This window comes from Heterocephalus glaber, unplaced genomic scaffold (genome assembly GCF_053883595.1).
Source record: "Heterocephalus glaber isolate CG9 unplaced genomic scaffold, H.glaber_assembly_v1.0 deba00000943, whole genome shotgun sequence".
In the NCBI taxonomy this organism is placed as follows: Eukaryota; Metazoa; Chordata; class Mammalia; order Rodentia; family Bathyergidae; genus Heterocephalus; species Heterocephalus glaber.
The window spans coordinates 8,784,671-8,811,697 of record NW_028258175.1 but is presented as its reverse complement, the minus strand read 5'-3'; the positions used below and the strand labels follow the sequence as shown (position 1 = coordinate 8,811,697).

The following is a 27,027-nucleotide window of genomic DNA, read 5'->3' as shown; positions in this document are numbered from 1 at the left end:
ACCCTCACTTTTCCTGTGATTCTTGACCAGGAGACTCCACTGAAGCCCAGCCTGATGCCTGTGGAGTCATTACTTTGCTTCACAATCAGTGGCTTTATCTGTCCCTAAGTCAGCCAGCAGGCTTCCCAAGATTCCAGAATATGAAACCAGAGATTAAAAAGTATACCACATCATAATTAAGATATACCCAGGAAATTAGGAAACAGAATTGCCGGTCAAATGCCAGTCCCAAAGCAATTTAGCACAATATCTGGTTTGCTAACACTACATCCACTAATAACTCAGAAGCCACTCAAGGATTCTCAGAAATGAGGGGAGTTTGGTGTCATGGGCCCTCTGGGATAAAACAGAGTGATGCCACATGTCAGATTTTATCTACCAACATTTACCGTGGGCAAAGATACGTTTGGCTTTTATTCATCATTTTGTTTTTACTTTTTTCTCAGCCACAATTTCAATTAGAATCAAAGAATTTTGGTTTCAAAAGCTTGCAAAAAGCCAGGTGCAGTGCACACACACCTGTAATCTCAGCAACTCAGGAGCCTGAGGCAGAGGACTGCAAGTGCGAAGTCAACCTGGGATATATAGCAAGATCCTGTCTCAATACTGAAAAAATAACAAAGGGCTAGAGATGTAACTCGGTGGTAGAGTTTGATCCCCAACACACACAAAAGCTTACAGTGAAGAAGATGCTGAAGAACTGATTTTAATTTATTTTAGACAAAGATGTAAACATACATTAGCTCATTTATTCCTCACAAAAAAAACTGATGAGGGATACACCATGATGGGCTTCATCTTACATACAAATGAGGAAACCAAGACACAGAGGGGCGAAGTATCTCAACTAAGGTCACAAAGCTAGTGAGTCACAGAGCTGAGATCCAGCCCAGGCTGTCTGGCTGCACAGTCTACTTCCAGTCAGCACTCTGTATTTCTCTTTCAGGTGTAAACTGTAAGGGTAGGTAACATTTGTGACACACTCATCTACCAGGTATTTCTAGAGAAGCGATTTAAAGGAATGATTAACCCTGGAAACCAAAGAGCAATGCTTCCATTCTGAGACCTCCACTCAATAGTGAGATGGTCACTTTCAATCCTTGGTCTTGTGAACTATAAAACAAAAATTATAAACATATTCTGTACTATCAGAAGCCACTGTCATGGGATTTGACTAAAGAGACTTCAGTTTATTGGGCATCTATTACACATGGAAACATTGTCTACACCAATACATCAATGAAGCAAATGTTCCGAACCAAGCACTGGGTGAGAGGGGACACAAATGGTGAGCAAGACTGAAATGATGTTCCTGCCCTCATGGACCTTTCAGGCAATTATAATTAAAGGTATATTATCTCACTTCATAGGGGCCTCTATCAAGTTTCTGTAAGGTCAGGAAACCTTCCCAGGGTCCCAAAACTCCTATGTGACAATGCCAACATCCAAAAGCCAGACCTTCCTGACCGAGAGCCATCCCATCTCTAATAGGTGCACATCCTCATGTTTCTGAAAGGGCTTTTAAAGCAGAACAAATATTGGATAGAGCTGGGTTTCCTATATTTTGGATATTCACAAGAATGTCACAAAGCAAACCTTATGTTTTCCCATCTCCACCTACTGGGAGTAGACAACATAAAAAGTGGTAGGCTTTCCACTCCTGTTCCCTTTGTAATGGGACTTGGTGAAAGAGGCCCTGACACATTCCAGCAGCTGAAAGGCTAGAAGATTCCATGTTCAGGGGATTACAGGGTTTCAAATGAAGACCTTGATTATTTTAGCAATGCACATGTGCCCTGCAGATTTGATTATAAATCACCATCCCTCATGTAACTTTGTTTCAAAGAATGCCTTATTTATCTTCTTTTTACTACAAATTATAACTGGGTTAAGGTTCTCCCAGGAAAGCCTCACCCCACTGCAGACCTCTTTCTTTTCCTCCATAGTGGGTATTTAGGAAAAAACAAACTTCCCCTATGGGCCATGTGCTACTTGCTCACAATTCTTTTCCCCAAACTGATGGATTTGGAGTCTTTCTGCTCCTTTCTAAACATCCCAACCTGCCCTGGGCAATTCCAACCTCATCTTTTCTTCTTAAAACAGCTTTACTGATGTGTAACTGGCATACGCGTATCTCACATATTTATAGTTAGCCATTGTGATGTACGTTGACAGTTGTGAAACCAGCACCATAGTCAAGACAATGAATGTACCCATCATCCATAAAAGTTTCCTCAAGGACCCCTTAGTAACCCCACCCTCTCATGCCCTGTCCCAGACAACCAATTATCTGCTTTCTGTCTCTATAGTTTGCATTTTCTAGTGTTTTCTATAATTGGAATCATCCGGCATATACTTTTTCGGGCTAACTTTTTTCACTCAGCATAATTATTCTGCAATTCATCCTTACTATTATGCATCCCAAAGGTTCACTGCTCTTTATTGCTGAGTAGCACTTTGTATGGACATGCCACAATTTTCTTTTTTATTCACTGTCAACATTTGCTTATTTATTCACTGTCAACATCAATTAAGTTTTTCCAGTTTTTGGCTAATATGGCAAAGGGGCTCTGAACATTCACACACAAGTATTTTTGTGGACACATGCTTTCTTTTTCTCCAGGGTAAAAAACTAGGCATGGAATGCTAGTGTGCCTTTGAAGGTAGAATATTACCACACTGGTTCATCTGTCTCATCAGGTTCTAACACTGGGATTAGTGTTTAGATGAGTCTCCCCAAATATCCATGCATGATCTCTGACATGAGAGGACTACAGGGGGAGCAGAGGTGATCGTGGATACTATACCATGTCTATACATGGCATTGCTGCTTCTATGCTTGCACCCTGACTACCACATATTTAGCTCAAGTAGTATGAAAACAAAACGCAACGTGGCCTTGAGCTGAGATTTAAGATGCATGGTCAAAGGAGATGCACAAGAAGTTCAGGTCAAGGACAGGACATGACCACACAGGCAGGCATTAAGCACCCACATTGGGGCACTCAGCTCCACTGCCCTATTTAAGGGAAACGTTTCCAACATCTCCAAAGCATTCAACACCACCAGCCAGATGATAATTGGCACAGGTGAATTAAACATATCGAATGCTTTCACTTACAGAGCGAGAGATGTAATTTCGGACAGTGGAACCCAGCTCCAGCAATTGTAGACATTCACTCATTCCTCACATGCTTGTGAAACACCTGCTGTGTGCCAGGTACCACAGTGAGTTCTGGGATACTACGTGAACACATCAGTCTCTGCCCTCATGTAGCAGAAGAGGACGGCGGGAGAGGCCAACAGCATGAGGGAAGAGGTCGGTTATTTTGGAGGGGAAGATCAGGGAAGAAGTGCATCCTGAGGGGGAGACATCTGAGCAGAGGCCACAGAATGCCCTCAGTGTGGTGAGCCCTGGCAGACTGTAGGTACTATTATACTGTTAGCTAGATGTGGAGGTCAGTTCTTTTCTAGACATCTCCATTCAAGCACCTTGAGAGTGCAACATGGGACCCTCAGTTCATGGGCTGAAACAGTGCTCTGGTACACCGAAGGTCTTTTATGCCCAATACAATTCAAACAGATCCTGCATCTCAGAGAAGAGTCATCTCTCCCCTCACATCTCAGGGTACACAGGAATCACAGCAGGACCTTGGAACACCATCAGTAACACACCAAACACAGAAACGGAGCAAGAACACTAGATGCACAATCTTATCTCTGTTTCTGTCACAGCTAAGAGCACAAAGAGAGACCTTTCTGTCACCTCTATCACAAGCAAAGATTTTTAAATGGTCTTTGCCATCACCGTCCAGGTCTATCCCACTACCGAAGCCAGTCATGACCTCATTCGTTCCTTTCTATAGGCAACAGGCTTGGTTTTCTAATGTATTTGACTTAATGGACAGTGTACATAATCTCAAAATCAAATCACTGTTCCTTGCTGGCATTTTCATTGCTTTCACTCATTAGATAAATCCTTATATGTTCTCAAGACTCTCCAGCTCAGAAAGCTGATGGACTCCTCTTTTAATTTGTACACATCCAGAAATTTATGTGTGACTGGCAACAGTGATTATTATGCAAGTATTGCACCAATCTGTTTTATACCTAAGAAGTCAAGAATTTTGCTCTGTTTGTTCACTGTTTATGCCAGGCACCCAGCTCAGTGACTAGCCCATGGCAGAAACTTAATAAGGCTTTGCAGATAAGTCAAAAAATATGAAGTTGAGATGACAATGGCACCTACCTAGCTGCAGTGTTTTAAGGATTAACATCAACACCTATACAAGGTCTGCTACAGTGCCAAGATACAGCAATCATCCAGCCCATGACAGCTAGTTCAAGGCAGATTCCTGTAGAATAGACAACACACAATGCAAAGCCTAGATCAAATCCAGGAATGCCCTGTGCTCCATGGGGGAAGTGTTCATAATATTGACAGATCAAAAAGGTACATAGCAGTGACTGCAGATCCCAGAAGCCACCATGAGTGACAGACAGTGCAAAGCCAGCTGGTGTGGACAGATAAGCAGCCAGCACTGTCATATCACCAGTGAGGTATGGTATTGGTTGTTAAAAAAAAACAAACTGCACACTCAGAGCAGGGGTGGCTGGTGGGTGAGGAATAGTCCAGAGGGTCAAGGTCACTGGGGAATCTTAGAGGGCAGCACTTTTGTAAACTGGTGTGGTATATTTCACACTTTAATAGCCAGTCTGGCAACTGCATCACGTAAGAAGTAAACCCAGGCCCTAGCAGGAGCCCACTGGGTAATAACCACTGTAGAGTCCAACCTCAAGATATTCACGAGCCGCTCCAGGCTGTAACAGATGTGACACCACTCAGGACCCTATATAGCCTCCACATACTCTAGCGTGACAAATACCTCACCTCTTAACCTCTATATTCACCCAGCAAATGTTTACTACTACTAAGCTTCCCGGCTCTGCCAGACAGTGAATAATGGGGTAAGGAAAGCAGGCCCAGAGCAGCCCCCCTGAGGCAGGGCTTCATGCCTCCTTTCTCAGTTCAACACTCATGAAACACATGTGTGCTGAGAATCCCACGTGCCCAGCACTACTCATCATATTCACGACATCACCTCCTTGCATGATAGGAGCTGCATACTCAGGTTATACCAGAGGACAGAGATAGATACCAGAAACAGAGTTCTCTCTATCCCCCTTAACATGACTACCTACCCACACCTTCTATCTGTCAGGTGCCTGACATATATACCATTCGTCTCTGTGATGACATGCAGTTGGCATTGGAATCCACGTCTTTGTGTTATCAAAGCCATTACAGTTTACAGAGGTCCCCTCTGAAATACAACCCTAACACCCTATTTGGGAACTACTTAAGGAAAAAGAGAGGGGTTTATGGGAGGGAAGAGGCTGGGGCAGGCAATCTTTCCCCTCTAAAGGCCACAGCTGTGAATCTAGTCTGGGTCCCTCCCAACAGCGTGTTGTATTCTAGGACACCAGGCTGCTTCCATCATGAGGGGACAAGCGGCTAACACAGTGCTCTGCTTTTTAAATATTCAATCCTGGGGCAGGGGATTTAGCTCTGGTTTCGCCGCCTGCTGTGCCACCGCAAGGACCCAAGTTCGATTCCCGGTACCAAAAATAAATAAATACTCAACGCTCTCCTTTAAGACAAAGCTTTGAGGAGCTCCTGGACAAAGATGCTGCCTCAATGAAGAGCTGGTGTTCAGGATGAGTTCAACAGGACAGCTCACCTACCATGTCTGTCCTTGGCTACTCAGTGGACCCCTAATAATTTTTTTTTTAACAATTCCCAGGGCTGTGGATAGAGGTCAGTGGTAGAGTATGTGCAAGGCATGCTTGAAACCCTGGGTATAATCCCCAGCACCACCACCAAAAAAAAAAAAATCAAAGTGCTAGGAAATGTAATACTGAAGTTTTGCCATTTTCGCTGAAGGCCACACCACTGCAGTAGGAACGCTTGTCATTAGCACTGGGCTAACTTGAGCAATCATCCTTAAACTGTGAAAGCTGCCTTCAATTTCTGCTGCAGGCAATGTGGTTGTAAAAATGTGGTTGTAAAGGTGGTAAACAGGCATTCAGAGACATTTACATGCTCAGACTCGGCTAGAACAAAACAAAGATTTCAAAGGCTATGTAATATCCTAATTCTCCAGTCAAAATGCAAAATAAATTTAAGTCTGTTTTACATTTGAACAGGTTACCAGCTTGTTGGTGCTCCACCTTGACCTGGAGAAAGGACAAATGATTTCTTTTTATTAATAAAATAATAAATTAACAAAAAAAGGACAAGTGATTTGAGCAAATTCTAAGTGGGAGCACAGTCTTTTCCTATTCGAAGGCCAGACAGGTGTATAATTAGAAAATGCCACTGCACTGTGTCAGAGGTGCTGAGTCCGGATGGGCCCCAGTGCCAAGGTCATGCCAGGCAAGTGAGACACTAGCATCAAGTGCAAGATCTAGGGGTGATAAAAAGCCCAATGCCCACGGGAAATGATGCTGTCTTACAATATTTTGAAAAATCAAAAAATATCCCCAAGAAGTATGATGAACAAAATATCAAAATTTTAAATAAAGACAAGATCTAACCTACGGATTTTCCCTTGCCTCAGGCACTGAGTGCTCACCTCACACTGCTGCAGATGGCAAAGCACGCCCAGAAAAGCCCTACGTCTGGCCAACATCCCACACTTACTTCTAATTACAATGTCCAGGTCTTGGGGCCCTCAGCACTGCACTGTTGTGTCCCTGTCATCTTGGGCAGGGCTCACTGCGTCAGCCTCACCCCACTCCGGCCCTGATGCCACACTGATCCAGGGTGATCTTCACGACATGCCAATCCAATCTCGTTACCCTTCTGCTTAGGCTTGCTGGGTGTTTCTCCCAGATCCCCCGAGAGGAGCAAATAGGCAGCCAACAGTTGAAATCAGCAAGCAAATGTGTTTTGACTCCCAAGGTATTTGTTTTTAGTTAAAATTAGTTGCCGATATTTTAAAGTTACATTTTCAAAAAAGACCCAAGATGTGCGGCTTTGTTAAGGCTTCCCTTAACAAAGGAAGGTTTTCTCAACACTGCTCCTATCCTGCAGACAACAGGTGTGTGCTCTCTAGATGGCCTCAGCCCCATCAAGTGTGGCACTTTCAAATACCAGGCTACAGTGGCTATGTGCTGCCATGACTCCCTTGTGAGGTCTCCATCCCAGGGGACACTGGATGCTGGAGTGGGTGAGTGATGGGAGTATTGTGAAAGATAACCAATATGAAGTAAAAGAGCACAGGGAAAAGAGGTAGGGATAGTGTTCAGAGGGGACAAGGAAGCTGGAAAATGGTGGTTAGAAAAGGCTCTAAAAAAAGGGTGTCGGGCCGGGGATTTAGCTCAGTGGTTCTGCCACCTGCCTCACAAGCACAAGGTCCCTAGTTCGATCCCCGGTACAAAAAAAAAAAAAAAAAAAATATGGCTTTCTAAAAGAGGGGTGGTCAGAGCAAGGCCTGATGGAGACTAGGGGATCAGCTGAAATTCAGGCCTGAGCCACCCTTTCAGTCCCACCTTTTGGGGAATATGCTTACTTTCTTTGTATCTCAGCTTCCTCATCTATAAAATGGAAATTATAAAGAGGTACCTATGCCTGATAGGGCTGCCATAAGGCCTGAATGACATAGTACATTCAAAGTGCTTAGCAGAATGATCGGCACAATACATGCCCAAACCAGCATCCCCACCATTGCCACCACCTCCATCACTTCCTCCTCCATTGCCCCATTACCCCCTCGAACACCCCTTCGCTATCATCTCCATCACCTCCATCACCATCTTCCTCTTCTATCCCCCTTTTACCATCACCTCCATCACCTCCTCCTCCTTTGCTACCCCATCACTATCACCCCCCCTTCCATCTCTCTCCCACCACCTCATGTATCGTGACAAGGATACAGATGAAGAGAGAAAGCCCCTTAAACAACTTAAGCTGTCTTAGATCTTCTTGGATCTTTCCTCACCCCAGTCCACCCATACACTGCCTCCCCAGTGGACAGAACACTTCATGGAACACTGAGTGCTTCACAACTTCCCCCAAACCGAGAACAAGACCATTCTGTGTGATAAAAGCATGCACCACTTTTTGTAAAATACTGATTTACATTTCTCTATTTCACATTTAACCAAAAGGTAGAATTGTTTTTTGTTTTTATTTCCCCACCTCTCTGTACATGGTAGGCACTAACTGGCAAATGTCTGGAGAACTGAATTCTTTCCATTATAATCCATCTGCCTCCCATTTTTTTAATACTCATCAACTATGAAATCACATATGAACAACACATGTGGGGGCTCAAAACACCGATATATACACTGCTTACGTAGACCGTAAATTCTAGTTGCTGTGGATTTCAAATAATCAGAAAGCTGATTTAACCAGTTTTTTTAATAGTGTCACACTATGATAACTGATGTTCATAATTATGGCCTTGAGGCACAGCAAGTTCCTTAACTGCCTTCTAAATTATCGAAGATCAAATTATGTTCAGTTGCATTTTAGCGTTAAGTGTATTTTAATTATATTCTCATTCTTGGAAAATTAGTAACCCACACAGCTGAAATAGATGATCTAGGCAGCTCTGTGAATAAAACATTCTGGATAAGAAGCTCAGATTTCTGGAATGTTCTCACAAAACCAGACCCTACCACTGTACTGGGTAAATGACAGTGATGATTTATATTCTCCCTTTTCCCAAAAAAAGAAGATGGCCCCTCGTGAACAAGTAAATTGTGGAACAATATTTTAAAATTAAAAATAAAGAGAAAGAAGAGGCAGGGAAATAGATGACGGTAACAAGAAGGTTCAAACCAAAAGCACATCCACAGGGTCTCCACTTTTGCTAAAGTTGAGCCCATATTTCTGCTGAGTTTCATAGAAGCCAGGGCAAAGAAGAAAATATAACCACTAGTAACACACTCAGAACCCAGAAGGCTTGGCTACTTGGTCAAAAGAACCACTCCTATATTTACACTGGAGAAAGTCTCTTCCACAGAAATTATCCACACTGCATTCAAAATTAGCCATCAACAAAAGCCTTAAACACACACAGAAAACACAATGGTTTTCAGCAGGTGGTATATATCTTTTAGCACCCAAACATGGAAATCCAAACTTTTAATGCCACTGAGTCAGGTGAGACAGGTTGGGTCAGGGGAACAATGGAGGACAGTGCGTAGTTAAGGACTGTGAAAAACTGGAAAGGCCATGGTACATCTGAAGGACCCAGCTATGATGGCTCCAGCCAACTAACTACTATGTAGGAATGTGTGCCCAACATTTCTAGATAATCCAGCTTTGTAAAAATTATAAAATATTTCAAGCGGAAAAAATAAATACATTATAGATGCAGAAAGTAAGAGTAAGGAAACATACTGATACACCCACTGGATACCCTGACATACAGAACCTGCAGGTGCATTTGAGACCCTCTACCCCACATAACCCTCTTTCATATTATCATCACTCTAACTTTTAAGTCTGTCACTTTTGTTTTTGTGTCACAAGTGTGACTTTCTTAACCATCTCCATCTCATCTTCATCGCTCTGATTTTCACGTAAATGGCTCCTGCTATAACTTGCTTCCTCCATGCCACATAACACCCACAAGATCCTCCCACACTGATGTGCATAGCTGAGCCTCATCCAATGGGTTGCCAGGTTGATTTCTAAACCACGCCCACATTTCCTTTTCATCTCCTCTCTTGCTGATGAGCATGTGAGTTGTGTTGGATGCCTTGCCATCATGAGCAGTGCTATGAAGATGCATCACTGTATCTGTCTTTGCTGGTTCTCATGGACAAGGGTTTGTTTAGGGAAGGCTAAAATCTAGGTTTTAATCTTAGCCAAACTAATAAATTTTAATTGTGTGGACTAGCCTTATATGTGCAAACAGAACTCACTCATGCACTAGATATCTCTACAGACTGCAACAAAGATTGGCAGCTTCCTGGTAACTGCAAAATAATCACTTTTTATAGCCAGTGAAACAACACTCAGGTCATGTCTGCTCCTGCCCATTATCTGCCGAATTCGAAGACAAAAGTCTCACATGTTCAGACCATAGGACCTGTAGGCTGGTGGGGGGTTTTTTGTTTTGTTTTTTGTTTTTTTGGTACCAGGGATCAAACTCAGGACCTTGTGCTTGTGAGGTAGGCGGTGGCACCACTGAGCTAAATCCCCAGCCCCAGGCTGGCGTTTTTGAATGTCACCTGTTGAAAATCTGTTGTTGAGAACTTTTAGATGCAAACAATTTGACCTCACTCACACTGATATAAACCCAGAGGCTACTCGAAATCCCAGAAAGGATCTTCTTGAGCTGGAAATGCTTTCATAAAATGTATACTAATGAGATTTTATTTAAAAGTCATTCATCCTAAAATGTGGCCCCAAGACATTCCACGGTGTTTCTAGCAGACAGTTTCCAAAGAGACACACAGCAGATGTTACGGTCTGTGCCCCTCAACACCTGTATGAAATCTTAACACCCAAAGTGACAGTATAAGCAGAATGAGACCTGTGGGAGTGATGAGGTCATGAGGGCCCTGCCTTCACAAGTGAGGCTTGCACTGTATGAAGGGACCTCCCAGAAACCTTGCCTCTCCCATCCCTTGAGGACAAGGCAAGAAGGCCCCTCTATAAACCACAAAGCGGCCACGCATCTACCTTGATTGCAGATTTTCCAACCTCCAAAACTTGGAGAAACAAATTTCTCTTGTTTCTAAGCTACCAATTTATAATGTTGTAACTGCTCAAACAGACTAAGAGAGCAGATAACACAATCAATAAAGAGAAAATCACAGCATCTGTACAAAAAATATAGAGGCTGCCTCCTTTTAACTACAGAAGTTGATTTCTATATTTTGGAAATCAGTTGCATAAATAAGCTTTGCTGGGACACAATCACAGCCCCTGGTTTACCCTCAACTGCTTTGGTGCTACCTGGCCAAAGTTACAGGTCTGATATACACTCTTGTCAGTGGTCTGAGATACCCACAATCTGGCCCTTCACAGAAAGTTTTCCCACCTATATCTTTTTCTCTCCAGTCTCCCACCCCATCCTGTCTTGCATCATTAGATAACACACACCTCCATTCCAACAATGAGAGAATAATGCACACTAGATAATCTCCTATATCATGTATTGAGACAGAACCAGGTTCTAAGCAGATTAGCTCTTTCATAGGATCAAAATTTACCCTGAGATAAAAATCCTTTAAGTGTGCCACAAAGGATGATGAACAGCAGCAGTAATGTTAGATAAAGAGAAAAAGTGATAGCATTAAGTATCAAGTGTACTCAGGACAATAAAAGTAAAAGAGCTTCAACTGTGAGAAAGATTGAAATCTTTCTCTGACAATGGGGCAAGGTCACATCAGACAGCCACCCTCTCAGAAAAACACTAGAATATTCATGCCACACATAGAAACTTAGTGCCTATCATATGCAGAGTACATTCCCTAAGGGCAGGATTCAGCAGGCAAGGGAGATAATCACAATACTTGGTTTCTAGAGAGAAGATAAGCAATGAAGAAGCAAATAATGTTTTAAACTAGCTGATTAGAGATCATGATATTTCAATCAAGAAAATAAAAGAGGATAATGTGATGGATTAACCACATGAAGGGTGCTGCCTAATCAGACTGGACTATCAGAGAGGAGCTTGCAGAGGGGGTAAAATTAATGGAGGTCTGAAAGACATGAAGTGACCCATGCAAAGACTGAGGGAGTGGAGAAGTATGGGAAATACACAGGCTCTGGGGATTGAATGAATTCAGCCTTTTCTTGGAACAGGCCAAGACAGTTTGAGAGTGGAATAAGCAGGAATGTGGTGGAAGATAAGAAGGCAAAGGGAGGTAGCCATGAGAGCGTGGGCAGATTTGGAATGGGCTTAGGGAGACCACACTAGAGTCTGCTAGTAGTATTCCAGGCAAAAGAAAATGCTAAGTTAGACTCATAAAAAGTGGCTTTATAAGATATTCACAAAGGAGTCAATATAACTGACTGAGTGGTCAGATACAGGGAGGGAAAGAAGGAAAGAAAAGATGATTCACCCTTTTTAAACATAAGTATGTGGCTGAGGGGAAGATGATACCACTTACAGGGATGGAGAAAACTGTGGGTCAAGTCTGGAGGACAAGTCCAGTTTGAGATGTCTTCAGATCAACAGTCCTTAAAGGAAGGGCATTTCTGCTGGCAAAGTTTAGAAATCCTTTTGGTTGTCACAACTGGAAGAAAAGGATGCCACTGGCATTTGGTAAGTAAAGGCCAGTGGGCAGGGGCTATTAAACATCCTATAAGGCACAGCCCAGCCTCCCACAGCAAAGAACTACCTCATCCAAAACGTCAGTAAGACCAAGCTTGAGAAACTCTACTTTTAACAAGTGATGGAGATGTCATGAAGGTTGCTGGATATACATGTGCCTGGAACTCAAAGAGAGGCTAATGCTTAAAATATACTCTCAGCTTTTCTTGATAGTTTATTGTTCTTATGCTACTTCTGTCTCTTGATAGTCTGTTTTTAGCTGCCTGGTTGGGGAAGAGCAATTATATGGGAATTAGAAAGGGCCTACAGTCAATGAATCTAAGTAAAAACTGTCAAAACTATTAACTCATTCATAAATACTCACCAAGGCCAAACACAATGCCAAGCAAGGAAGAAGGAGGAGAGGTAGGAGTGAAGAGCACGAGAAGGAGGGGGAAGAAGAAATAAACAGATCCTTTTTGGCAAGACTCGACAGAGTTAGAGAAACCACCAAGATGAACAATGATGATAAATGCTGTAACAGAGATAACTCAAAGCACCATAGGGCACTAAGAAAAGCAGAATTAACTCTGGCTTGTTTAGGGAAAGTGTGAAAGGCCAGGGGAGGAGAGTGTCAAGAAAGGGTTCCTCTCACTCATAATCACAGACATGTATTTTAAAACTACATGGAGTCGGGCTGGGGATTTAGCTCAGTGGCTCTGCCACCTGCCTCGCAAGCGCAAGGACCTGAGGTTGTTCCCCGGTACCAAAAAACAAAACAAAACAAAAAAACTACAAGGAGTTGACACTACTCAACTACCAGGTTAGGTAAAACCCACAAAAACTTTTTTATTTATGTTGTTAAGAGATGTCAGGATATGAAAAAAGACACAAATATTAAATAAAAACAAAGTTAAAAACCCAGAATTAATCATAATAATATATTCTACTGAAAAAGAAGGGAAGAGGAAGAGGAGAAGAGAGGGAAAGGTAGGAAGGGAAGAAGACAAAGATTTCCTAGCTGTAACCACTGAAAAGCAATAGAAAGCAATGACCAACCCAATGGGCAATGAATGAGCATCCCTACCCCAGCAGAGTGCACAAACACTTCTTCCCGGGAAAGCGGCTGCAGTACCTCTGGGAAACAGCTGACTCCAGGCCTGGGGAGAGTATGAGAAGGTGCTAGACCATCTCAGTGTCTATGGCCTGATGTCCAGCAGGTTAACAGAGGCCACTCCTGAGGATTCAGGAAGCAGCTAATAATGTCCCATGGGCCAAAGATGGGACATGGCATGTAACACTGACAATGTCAAGTAAGTTTCAACATACAAATTCATAACGCTGTTTTAAAAAAATAACCAACTCATTACTCTGAAAATTGATAAATAAAGGAATTTAAACCCTTTTTGCCTTTCTTCATAGCATTATGGTGAGAATTAATAACAATAATAATTAATAATAATACGGTAACAATTGGAAATGGCACTAAGCATATTATACACATGCAATACATAAAAGCATCTGTGACTGTTGTCAGTATAACCTACATGAGCCTCAGGGGACACCAGGACCCAACTATCCCTGGCAGGTGACAGGTACCAAGGGTTCTCCCAGCCACAGGAGACAGCAGAGGGTGCCTGGCCTATTCTGGAGGGAAAATTAAGAGTACAGAAACACACAACAAACATAGGTGGCTCTTACAAAGGGCCAGGAATTCTTCTAAATGTTACACGTTAACTTATTCTTTACTAAGGTAGGAACTGTTAACATTCCCATTTTATAGATAAGAAAACCGAGATGCAGAGAGGTAAATAACTTCCCATGATCAGAGAAATGGTAGGTGGCAAAGAAAAGTAAACTCTTCACAGTTTTCATCAATAGCCAGCAAAGTATGATGCATTGGGAAAAGTGGTAAACAGTAACCATGCAGAATAATGACCTGGAGGATGGGGAATGTCAGAAAAGAACAGATTTCTATTAGTGCCATAGTTACCCGTCACTGTCATACCAGTCTTTAAAGAGAATTCAGTTTATGTTTATCATTATACATGTACTACTCAGTGACATAAATGCTATTATTCCCACTTTTCAGAGGAGAAGAGTGAGGTTCAACTGAGAAAGGTTCTAATTCAATGAGAAACAGGTGGATCCAGCATTGAAGCCAGTCAACCCAATTTCACAGCTCACATTTTCCCCGCAGCTTTACTGATGTGTAACTGATAAACACTATATATATTCAAGGTATACACAATGACTTGATATATTTATGCATTGAATAGTGATTGCCAAAATTAGATTAGTTAATACATCCATCACCACCCATAGTTATCATTTTGTATGGGGGAGGGGTCTGTAAAGACACCTAAGATCTACCACTCCCCAGGAAAAATTCAAGTAACAATACAGGATTTTTCACTATATTCACCAAGATGAACATTCAATCTCCAGAACTAATTAATCTTATAACTACAAGTTTGTACCTTCTGACCAACATCTTCCCATTTCCCTGGCTCCCCACCTCCTCGCAATCACCATTCTGGTCTCTGACAGCTCCCAGTTTGCACTGCTCCACCATGAGGAGCCTGCTTGTAGAAGCAGATGGTAGCAGAGGACCACAGAGGAAGAGGAAATAAGGGATCCAGAAGAGGAAGCAGGGAAAGAGCTTTTCCTGGGTGCTACCTACTACTTCAGTCTGGAAAAAAAAAATGAAAGTTATAAACAAAAAAACCCAAAATAAACAAAAAAATAAAAAAGCCCTCTTTTCCAGCCTAGATTCTGACACTTAAAAGTGATAGCTCCCAGAGAAATGGTTCTCGGCAAAGGGCAAATATGCCCCCAGGGAACATTCGGCCATGTCCAGAGACATCTCTAGTTGTCACAGCTCAGGGTAAGGGATGCTATACCAGGATGCAGTGGGTGGAGGCCAGGCACAAATGCTACAGTGCACAAAACAGCCCCTCACATCAAGGGACCACCTGGCCCAAAATGTCAACAGTGCCCAAACCGAGAACTCTGGCAGAGAGCAAGTCACTTAAGCAAGCTCAGCCTCAATTTGTTCCTTTGTTAAATGGCAATAATCACATGTGCCATCCATTAAAGAACCTGTGAGAAGTAAAGATGTATATTACCTGGTCTGTGACAGGTACTCAAACTAGCAAAGGACTGATTGCATGGTGAACCCCATCACTACCACCATCATTAGTAGGAGAACTATCTATGTCAGACAATGACAAGTTGCACACCAAAAATGCCCCCTGCCTGTTCTGATAAAGTTTTATTGGCACAGAGCCATGCCTACTTGTTTACATATTGTCTAGGGTGCTACTACAGCAGAGGTGAACAGGTGTAACAGAGCCCATACGGCCTGCAACACCAAAAGATTTTATTATTCAACCCCTTATAGAAAAAAATTTGCTAGGTGAGGACGTGGCTCAGTGGTAGGATGCGTACATTTAACATACATGAGACTCTGAGTTCAATCCCCAGTAACAGAGACAGAGATATAAAGAGTGAGGAGAGTTGGGGATGGGAGGCCCAGAAAGAAAAGAGTTTGCTCACCTAAAAATGATCAAGAAACTTTGAAGTGCTATAGAAAAGAAAATGGTTATAATTCTGGTGTGCCAAAAAATTTGTTCAAAATTTACATCTCTTTCCTCACATACATAAGGGTTATTGGCACAAAGTTTCAGATGCAAAATGGCACTCTAACTGCTGAAAGCTGATTTAATCCACTCAATCTTATCACTTTTCATCAAAATTGACCACCACTTTACCTTAACATATACACCATGGAAGCAGCTCAAACCTCAAACACCAGGAGGCAGTTGTTATGTTATTTATGGAGAAGCTGATACCTCTTTCTGAGCCTGAGCAAAGAGAAGGGACTTCCCAATAATTTTAAAAGCTTTTAGGCAGAAAAGATTTTGTAAGAAGCCAAAAAGGGAATATTTTAGCATTTAAATTTTTCTTCACAAAGGGAAAATAATTCTCCATGTTGTATCCTAGGAGTTGGGTCATTCCCACAGAACACACTGATTTAGTGGAGAAGGCCTGAGCCGTAAGACTTGTTTTTGGAAGTGTTCGTCTCAGGTGCCTGGGGAAGAAAGCACAGGTGCACAGAAGTTGGTCTTCGTTGAAACAAAGTTTTCAAGTTTTTGTAAAGCTGCTCTCCCTTTTCTACCTCGAAAATCAATTTTTTTGTAACTACCTGGAAGGTATGGGACAGAAATCAACAGAACCCAAGTTCAATCTTTGCTAAAGGAGAATCATTCTTTTCCCAAAGCAAGGCACAGAGTTGTCTGCATGACCCAGGAAGTAAGCAGATTTGGGCATTTTAAAGTTTCCATGAAGGGGAAAAGAAACTTTTAAAAAGCACTTGTCAACATAAAAGAGTGGCTGACAGTTTGCCCTGGCAAGGCTGAGCTTTCGGTACTGAAAATGGAACCTGTGAGTCATGCCAAGAAAGCCTGAGGAGACAGGGTATATTCAGCTTTCAGCTTCACCGGCTTGAGAGGTACAACTTACCTTCGTCAACGGAAGCTGCAGAAAAGCAGGATGCTGCTGGAAAAAAATTAGCTACAAAGGAAGTTGTGAAAGAGTTGTTTTCTGAAAAACGAAACTAAAGTTGTGGGCAACTTGTCAAGCCTAAGTACTTAGGCTGGGAGGAAGGGGAGGAATGTTCAGGAATTCCGGTAAACTCTCCAATTAAGACTGGTGACAAACGTGAAAAATATGGACACCACAATATCGGATGCTGAGGAAAGCAGGAGGTGACTTCAGAGTCCTCTGGTGAGGTGTGGGTTTCCTCAAAGGGAACCGGTGATCCCACTATACATCACCCTTGAAAGTTTACTCATGGAGGAGGACCAGGGATTTAGCTCAGTGGTTCCAGAGCCTGGCTCGCAAGCACAAGGTCCCGAGTTCAATCCCCAGTACCAAAAAAAAAAAAAAAAAGAATGTTCATTCATGGGCAAGAAGATGGGGGAAACCAACAGCGTGGAAAGGAAAGCCACCCTTTCCCTGGGACTCTGACTGCATGAGGCCTGGATTCAAAGGTCCAGTGAGGTCCAGAACAGTTTTTGTGGTGAAGCAGACTGTCCTTAGCCATGTGACAACAAGTCAGGAGGGAAGCAGGGAGTTAGCCTGGGGATACAGGCAGTTACGGGCTGCAATGAGAAGGGCCTGAATTTACCCAGAGAGGAATTGTGTCCATGTCTTACTTTCTTGTCATTGAGACGCAATACCCAAGACCCCCAACATAAAGGGGGAGAGGTTTATTTTGGCTCACAGTTTCTAGAGTTATCAGTCCTTGGTTGGCTGACTCCAAGGCAGAAAGGCATGGAAGACAGGAAGCAGGAAGCCATCAAGGGAGGAGGAGGGATATATAATACCTTTCAGGGCATGCTAGGTGACCCACCTTTTCCCACTAGGCTTCACCTCTCAACATCACACCCAGCTATAAACCTACCAGTGGACCAATTCAGCATCACACACCCAGGACCCCGTCACCTCCCAAAAGCCCTAACTATGAGACATCTAAGCCATAACAATCTTCAACCCCGAATGAAGGGTGAGCACAGAAAACCAGGACCAGACATCAGGGACAAATAACAGTGCTTTCTGCTGACATACAGAAGGCAATCAATTCTATGGTAAATATTTAAATTTAAAAATGTATTATAAATGCACAGGAAGTGAGCCACTCCCAGCCCCCAGGAGGAGGCTGTCTACCACCCCCTCAGTGCACAGGAGGTGAGCCACTCGGGCACCAGCAACCACACCCCCCCCATCAAAATGAGAAGACACATAAACAAGCCTCAGAACCAGACTTCCAGATCCCCTAAAGCAACCCCAAAGGGAAACCAGATGGAACAATCTGATACTCAACCACCTGGACTCCCTGAACTGGTAACAAAAGAGGATCTGGAAAAAATAAAATCAGAGATAATTTCTCAGATAACAGCAAAGATTGTGCCCATAGTGCAAGACATGATTAATAAATCTAGAGAAGACACAGATAAAAAATAGAGGAGCTGAGGAACATGATGGAATCCATAAAAGAGATAAAAACAGACTTTCAGGAGATTAAAAACTGCATTGAAAGCTTACACAGCAGAATGAGCCAATGTGAGGACAGAATTTCAGATATAGAATATAAGATTGCAATTAGTGACCAGGAAAAGAAAAATTGCTTTAAAATAGTAAGGGACCATGAGAAATCAATCCAGCAGCTGCTAGACGATGCAAAGAAGAGTAACATAAGACTGATTGGAGTCAATGAAGAAAGAGGAGAGAGTGCAGATGTTCACAGAAGGGATGGCAGAAAACTTCTCAAGCAAGGGAAAAGAACTTGACATACAGATAAGTGAGGCATATAGGTATCCAACTAGCCTGGATCAAAAAAAGTTTACACATAGGCATATAATAGTTAGGATTCCAGAAACCCAACAGAAGAACAAAATTCTACAAGCAGTGAGAGAAAAGAAACAAATCACATACAAAGGAAAGCCCATCAGAATCACAGACTTCTCAACACAAACGCTCAAGGCAAGAAGATCTTGGAGAGACATATTCCAAGCCCTAAAAGAAAACAGCCTACAACCCAGGTTGATGTACCCTGCAAAACTATCTTTCAAAATTATGGGGAGGGTCAGGGATTTAGCTCAGTGGTTCTGTCCCCCGCCTCGCAAACGTTAAGGACCTGAGTTCAATCCCTGGCACCATAAAAAAAAAAGATGGGAAAATAAGATACTATCATGACAAAGAGCACCTCAGGAACTTCATGAATACCAAATCAGCACTCCAAAAAATTTTAGACAATATCCTAGGAAAAGACAATGAAGATCACAACCCCAGGAAGCCCAGCAGAATTAATCCATTGGCCGTGACAAGAAATTAAACACAAAGGGGGAGAATCCATCACAAAGAAAAAGTCATGACAATGATAAGTCAATACGTATCCGTACTGGCTATTTATCATCTTCTTGTGTCTACTTTTTAATTGGGTTGTCTATTAATGAGCTGTAAGAGTTCTTTATATATTCTGGTCATAGGTTATATGCATTATAAATATGGTCTGTTTAAGGACTAATTTTCATTTTCTTAACAATGTCATTTAAAGTTCTAAATTTTGACGGAATCTCATTTATCAATTTCTTTCTTTTATACATCATGTTTTTTGTATCCTAGGAAATTCTTGCCTACCCTAAATTCATGAACATTTTCCCTTATAATTTCTTCTTAAAGTTTTATAGTTTTAGTCTTTCATATTTAGGTTCATAGATCCTCTTGAGTTATTTTTATATGTGGAAATAAAGGGTTGAGGTTAATTTTTCACATACGCATACCAGGTGTTCTAGTGCCATTTGCTGAAAACACTATCTTTTCCTCTGCTCTTGAATTGAATTTATGTTCTATAAAATGTTAATGTTGAATAATCTTTCAAAACTCAGTGGACCATATATGTGTGGTTCTATTTCTAGATTCTTTGTTTTATTCCATTGATCTATATGTCTTTCCTTAGGCCAACGCTGCCTTGATTACTGTAGCTTTAGAGGAAGTCTTAAAATTAGGTATTAAACGTCTTCCAACACTGTTTTGGTTTTTTTGGTCTTTTTACTTTTCTAGGTCCTTTGTACTCCTACATAACTTTGAAATTTCAATATCCAATTCTTCATTTATAGCAAGTATACATAGATCTGAATTTTTATATATACCTTGTGTTTTCTAATCCTGATAAATTCAAATACAAGTTCCAGGGGCTCCTAGAGATTTCTTAGTATTTTCTCTGTAGGTGATCATTCCACCTACATATAAAGATTTTACTTCTACCTTGGCAATCCTATCCTAATTGTGTCATTTTATTGCCAGACTATTTTGATTTAGGCTTATGTTTCAAAGTTTAATGGACAGATGAAGAGTAAGCATATCTGCCCTTGTTCCCCACCTTAAGGAGAAAGCGTTGTATCTTCTCCATTCATATAAGGTGCTTGTTTTGGGTTTTTTTCTTTTTTTTGGTACTGGGGATCGAACTTGGGTCCTTGTGCTTGCACAGCATGCGACGAAACCACTGAGCCAAATCCCCGGCCCCGCATATAAGGTGTTTTTGCTGGAAGTATGGAGTACATGTCTTTGATCTGTTGAGAAGGTTCTGTTCTACTTCTAGTCTCCTGTTAGCTTTTACCATGAACAGCTGTAGAATTTAGTCCAATACTTTTTCTCCAACTAGCGACAGGATCATATGGCTTTTTCCTTTCCTCTGTTAAAATGATGACTTTTGGGGGTGGATCTTCCAATGCTGAACCAACACTGCCATCCCTATAACAAAACCACTTTCTACATACTGCCGGATCTGACTTCCAATAGTTTGTTTTGTTAAACAAATTTCTATCTATGTTCATACTTTTTTCTTCTATTATCTTTATCCAGTTTTAGGATTAGCACAATGTTGATTCTCTAAAATGAGGGGAGAAGTGTTTCTTCTTTCTTCGGCTTTAAATGTTTGATATAATTTATTAGTTAAAATGTATATGAGCCTGTTGTTGTCATATAGGTAGGTTTTCAAGCTAGGAATATACTTTCTTTAATAGGTGCTATTCAAATTTTATATTTCCTCCAGAGACAGTTTCATTAATTTGTCTTCCAAGGTACTTCTTAAAAGTTGTCAAATTCATTTCAAAAAAGATTTTTGCAATATGCTTTCTATATCCTTTTAAATTCTGTAAAATCTGTGGTAATGTCCTCTAAATTTTGATATTGTAATTTAAAAATGTATAATTGATATTGTATAATAGGAAGAAAAGGTCTAAAGGAGTAGGAGAAGTAGGAGGGGTAGGGGAAAGGCAAGAAGGGAAAAGAAAAAATATGAGAAAAGGAAAAAGGTGGAAGCAAAGTTTTTGCAAATAGGGAAGGGTGGAGGTGGTGAAGGGAGGGCAGGGGAAGGGGAAAAAAATAAGAACCAAGATACTCGTGTAAAGGTACAAGATCCCAATGATGAATGTAACTATTTTATACCTAAAATATACCAATAAACTTAATGGAAAAGAAAATAAATAAAAAATAAACAAAAATTTATTACAGTAAAAGGCACATTGCCATTAATCCCTCTTAAAATACTCCCCTTCATTTCAAACTCACCCATCATTCTTGACACTTTTTAAAGCAGTTCTAGAAGTCTTTCCTGAATGTCTACAAGACATTAAAAAAAAAATACAGTGAATGCTGCTGCCAAGTGCCGTCCAACAGAAAGGCAGGTTCATAAAAACATTATGGTGTGTCCTCATCTACTTCATTCACTGAGTCTCACACTGTGCAACTTCTGGCTCTACCCCAAAGTCCAAATGACCATGAAAGGCCAACATTTTGAATCAATTCAGAATAGTGAGGCAGCCACAACAGTGCAACTACAGACACTTAGGAAAGAGAACCTTCAGAACTGCTTCATACAGTGGGAATAAGGACGGATAAATGTATTTAAAGTGAGGCAAATGTTGTCAGAGGGATTGACTGTGTATCTTTTACTGTAATAAAGTTTGATTTTAAATATAAACATTCACTGTATCTTTCAATCACAGCTCATCAGCCCAAAGCTGCACAAATTCCCTGCAGTGGCAGTGGGAGCCACTGGGCACTTCTGTGGCTTCAGAAGCCAAGAAGGACTCGTTCTCCTAAGTGAGCCTCCAGGCCATCCTCAGCCCACCACACAAGCAAGGCCTGGGCAACCAATGCACTTGGGGCTACTCCGAACATAACAGAGCTCAGGACGGAGCAACTGGGGAGTGGCACTGTCTGTGTCCCCAGCAGTTAAGTGAGACAGAGAGGCCTCGTGATGACACACTCCCACTCAAGTAAAAGGAGGAAGTAGGAAGAAATACAGTGACTCTGCATCTCATCTGTAAATGCCACACACTAGAAACGGCTATGAAGGGTATCCTGAGGCTCACAGAGCTGAGCTGATGGCCCAGGCATACCCAGAGCCCTGACCTGGACCTCCCAATCTGACCACTGTGGGGCAGATCGCTCTCTCCTGTAGCTAAGATTCACACTTGTCTGCAATAGAAAGTCGTTATGAGCTTCAGGTCTAGACTCTTACCTTTAGCTCTACTATCAATTCTTAATGCAACCTTAAAAATCACTAGGTTCCTCATGCCTCAGTTTCCTCCTCTATAAAATTAGGACAGGAGTAATATCCATGGTGTGACCTAAGGATCAAATTATACAAAGAAAGTGCTCAGAAATTTGCCTAGAAAAGTATAAGCACTATATAAATGTAAGGTAGCCTACCTGACAAGGATCTTAGCAATCACTGAGACAGACACCAGTAACTTCCCAAAGAAGAGAATGGGTCAAAATTAACAGATAAGGACTCTTTTTGCTTTTATTTTTAATCCAAAGATGCCCCCGAAAGTGGATTAAGTAAAAATGTTCAATTTGTTCTTTTTCAGAGCTACTGGATCAAAGTTATTAGCAGAGCTTCATAATTCATTTGATTAATGAACTGAGAAAGTCTACAAAACCTCGAAGTTGTTCTGAGTCTAATTTTCAAATCTCTCTCTCTGTCCCTGTCTCTCTTTCTCTCCCCAATCCCATCCCCTCAGTAATGAGGAATGAACCAAGGGTCTGATGCATGCTGGAGAAGTGTTCTAGTGCTGAACTACATCCCCAACCATTTCTATTTCTTTTTCTTTCTCTTTCTTTCTTTTTTTAAAGTCTTGAGACAAGGCTGCGTTAAGCGTCCTAGGATGGCCTCAAACTTGCGATCCTTCTGCCTCATACTCCTGAATACTTGGGATTACAGGCATGTGCCACCATGCCCAGCTTTCGAGTCTTTAAGCTTTAGAAAGGTCTTCAGCTGAAAGACAGTCACAAGCTATAAGCCTGACTTCCAACCAAGGCCATCACGTCTCACAATGACACCTTTGTAAACCAACACAGTGAACAGTGAGTTCACAGGATCACAGCCACTGTGTCAACAGAACTAGGTTAAAACATGGGCCTCACTACTTCCCAGCTGTGTGACCCTGATATTCAATTCATCTTTCCAAGAATCAGTTTCCACTCACCACTACCATGCAAGGTCAGTGGGAAGATTAAATGGCAGGAGTGTGACAACCAGGTCAGTGCTTGACACATAGGCGCATCCTAGCTGATGATTGCATTAGTTTGCGTTTGAATAATTCATTTATTGATTCCTTCATTTTTAGGTGAGTGAGCCTGTTTGGTAAAGTATCTACTTATTCCAATTAAAGTTGCTCAGGTGAATGTCAGCAACAGCTCTTGCACGCAAGCTGAGACAGGTGAGCTGAATCTTTGGCCTTTGCAGGCTTAACACCAAGGCCACTGTGCTTTGTGTCAGCCTCATGGAAGAACTCACACAGGTGACAGAAGGTTTTAGATCCCTCAGAAAACAAACAAGACCATCATGCTATCAGAAGCAAGGTCCCAAGGCTGAAGATTACTTATCAAGGGCTATCTCTAAAACAGAACACCCTTAGGCAACACTGCTCAATTAGCCACAAACTGTTCAAGCTGAAAAGTCTTCCAGCATTGCCCTTTAGGACCAACAAGCAAAGCATCTTGAAACTAAATCTTCCTAAGTAAGTCAGACATGCCTGGCTGGGATTTAGAAGGAAATTTCTATCATATAGGTAAGAGCAGGAAAAGAAAAACATTAACTGTAGCTTCTGAAACCTCAAAGACATGCCCAATGATAGGCCATACTAACAAGAAACAGAAGGTGGTCCGAGGATTTAGCTCAGTGGTTTCACTGCCTGCTGTGCAAGCGCAAGGACCTGAGTTCGATCCCCGGTACCAAAAAAAAGAAAAGAAAAGAAACTGAAGGTGTTGTGTGTCTCTTTCTCTCTCCATGGTCTACCAGTCCACTGCCTCAAGACACACCCAGCTGGTCAAAGCCTTTGTACATGCTGCTCCTGCATCCTACACTGCCCTTCCCTACCCTGTGTCACAGGCAAAGTCCTCTTCTACCTTCACAGCTCAGCTAAGAAATGAACATCCCTGTATTATCTTCTCTGAGACCCCCAAATCCTTCCCCTCCCTCAGTGGGGCTCAGATGTTGTTAATAGGTTCACTGATCACTTGCTGCTACAAATTACTTTTTATGAAGCTAACTTCCTAGTACGAAGTGGACACCATAAAGCAAGGGAGAGGGTTGATGCATCAATGTGCCCACTGGCCTGGCATTCATTCATTCACTAATGTACCATGAGCACTAAAGTGAACCTGGGTTGTCTTCCTCCTGGTATCCATTTCCTCTGGGGTTCCCTCCCTCCTCCCCAAACTCAATTCCCCATGCTAAGTGGGTTCTTCATAAGCACATGAGCCAGATCATGTAGTCACCTGAAAAGCAAGAGGGGAATCTCTGCAGGCTCCACGCACTCAAGCCTTTTGCCAGGAATGCAGACGTGAACTCTTGCTTTCTCCTTTGAATGTGCACCTCAGAGAACAACTGTCCAGGGGTGATCACAGCCATCTATGAGGATGAGGGGAAAAATCTACCAAGAAGGATATCAATCCTAAAATTGTAGAGGCAAGAGCTAAGAGAAACAGGTGATACAACTCATGTCCCAAAAGTTAGTCACACCTAAAGCCAGACATTTTCTTAGGCCAAGAGTTTCCCTTTCTAGAGATAATCAGGACAGTCAATGTTTGGCAGTAATAACAAGCATCCTAGTATTTCTGTAGCTGGACAGGATAAAGAGCCATTCGTGCTCTTACAAAGCCTGTAGTGGGTCCAGTAGCAGGAAAGGGATGGGCCCTTCCAAGCAGCGACTCAAGGATCCAGGCTAGTGTCATCTTGTAGCTAAGCCATGTAGAACTCATGGATTCCAGTGTCACATGCAAGAAAAACAAGAACCAAGAAAGCTCATCCCAGGTCCCCTATCCTTCAGCTTCAGATGACCCATCTCTTCAACCTATATATAGTCCATTGACCAGAGCTCATCACCTGGTCCTAACCTATACATAAAGGACACTAGGAAATGCACCTGTCTTATGTGTCCAAGAAGAGAAAAAAAGAGATGGGGCTTGATAAACAAATTCTATATAGCCTTTGCAAAAGCCAGTTGGAGTCAAGCTTTCTGTTCCAAGCAACAGAAAGACAACCAAATGCCAGATGCCAGAAATCATGTTGGACGCTGGGGCTACTACAATAAACAGGAAAATTCAACAGCCATCAATATGGAACTTATAGCACAATGACAGGATGTGGGGAAAGAATGAAATAAGAACACAGACAAGACAGGTAAAGACAAAACCATCAGGATTAAGAGAAGAGACACACAGGATGCAACAAGACACCCAGGAGGTAACTGAACCTAGTATTCAAGAGTACAGAAGGGAATCAGAGATGGCTCACAGGATAAGATGGGAAAGGTGAAAAGAACTCAGCCAGGGAAGATGGGGAGGGAAGGGTACATCGAGAAAGAACAGGGAAAACCCTACTTGTGTAAAGTTTCTATCTGGGAAGCTAAAACAAGCTCAAGCAAGGTGAGAAACATGGCTAAAGAAGGAAGAAAGAGCCACAGCATTGAGGGTGTCACAGTATCATACGTATATGTTACCTTCACATGACTCTAAAGGCAAAGATGAGCCAGTGGACAGTGTTAAGAACAACACAGCCCAGGAAGATTGGACAGGATAGTTCATTATTCTGCCCACAAGCCTTGAACTCAACAGGCCCTATGGGGGCAGCCTGGCCCCCTTCTCAGTTTCCACAACTCCATGCTGTGACAAGCCATTGGTACTATCAGTCTCAGCATGTCCAGCATTTGGGACAGCCCCGTCCCTTTGCCAGGCATACCCAATCCCAACAGGATGGTATCTTCTGAACCCCTTCCATCACGACCAGAAGACTCCTGCTAGGGGCCCAGAAGAAGCTTCAAGAAGCACTTCCCACCTTAAGAAAGAAAGCAAATGTAAAAACAGGCCCAAAATAGTGTGGGTCTGAAAAGCTGAAAACCAGCCACTATAATTACAAGTATTTTTATCTGTCGCCCAAAAAGGAGTATTGGATCATTTTTCAAGAGTTTCTCTATAAAAGTTCATCCGTTCATTCTTGAGAACTCCAGACCTGCAGACCAGAAACACCAACAGAAAGGAGGCTTCGACAGAAATGGGGCCACAGAGAACACACTCCACCGAGGCCGGCGACCCTACCGTGACAGGAGAAGCAGCATGCCAGAGCTCTGTCAGAAAAAAGAAACCAAAGGACAGGTGAGCACGGAAGCTCTGGGCACGGGGACATGCCTGCAGACAGGCAAACTCACCCGCAGCCAAGCGTGCCCGGCCAAACACCATGGGTGACAGGAAGGACGGGGCTGATGAGAAAAGAAGGAAGAGCCAATGAGAAGAGGCACTGCCAAAAGTGAGCCACACCGCCCAGTCACCTCAGCACACAGCAGCAGGCTGGAACCAGCTGACGAGCACCAGAGGCATCAGTGTGGGCCTGATAGCTGAGCAAATGCCCAGGCTTGTTTACAGCAGTGAATTGAGTCTGCCAGCTACAATTTGTCTCCATTCTTCCTCTTCATCCCTTCAATCATTCCCTTGGGCTTGACAAGCTAATAGGTGGTGTACTTATCTTAGCACTATTTTCATCATCCTGGCTCCCCTTTGAGTTAAAAGTTAAAGCTCAGTGACAAGGAAGGCCCAATTCCTGTTTCTAGCCAGGAACAAAAAAAGCCACCCAGGGTAGTGGAAAGAGCACCAAATCTGAGGTCGTGGCCCA

General features: G+C 42.4%; 1 protein-coding gene across 17 annotated transcripts in view; it reads right to left on the bottom strand.

The window, feature by feature from the left end:
• The window catches only part of Snx29 (sorting nexin 29), a 543,288-nt gene that overhangs the window by 233,992 nt on the left and 282,269 nt on the right, over window positions 1–27,027 (bottom strand). For 13 of the 17 annotated variants that reach the window (XM_087208901.1, XM_087208905.1, XM_087208906.1 and 10 more), the window contains one exon: window positions 26,567–26,617. The exons of the other annotated variants lie outside the window; for them this stretch is intronic. In XM_087208901.1, coding sequence (XP_087065027.1) covers window positions 26,567–26,617 — 51 coding nt within the window. The remainder of the gene's footprint in view (window positions 1–26,566; window positions 26,618–27,027) is intronic. 17 annotated transcript variants of the gene reach the window in all.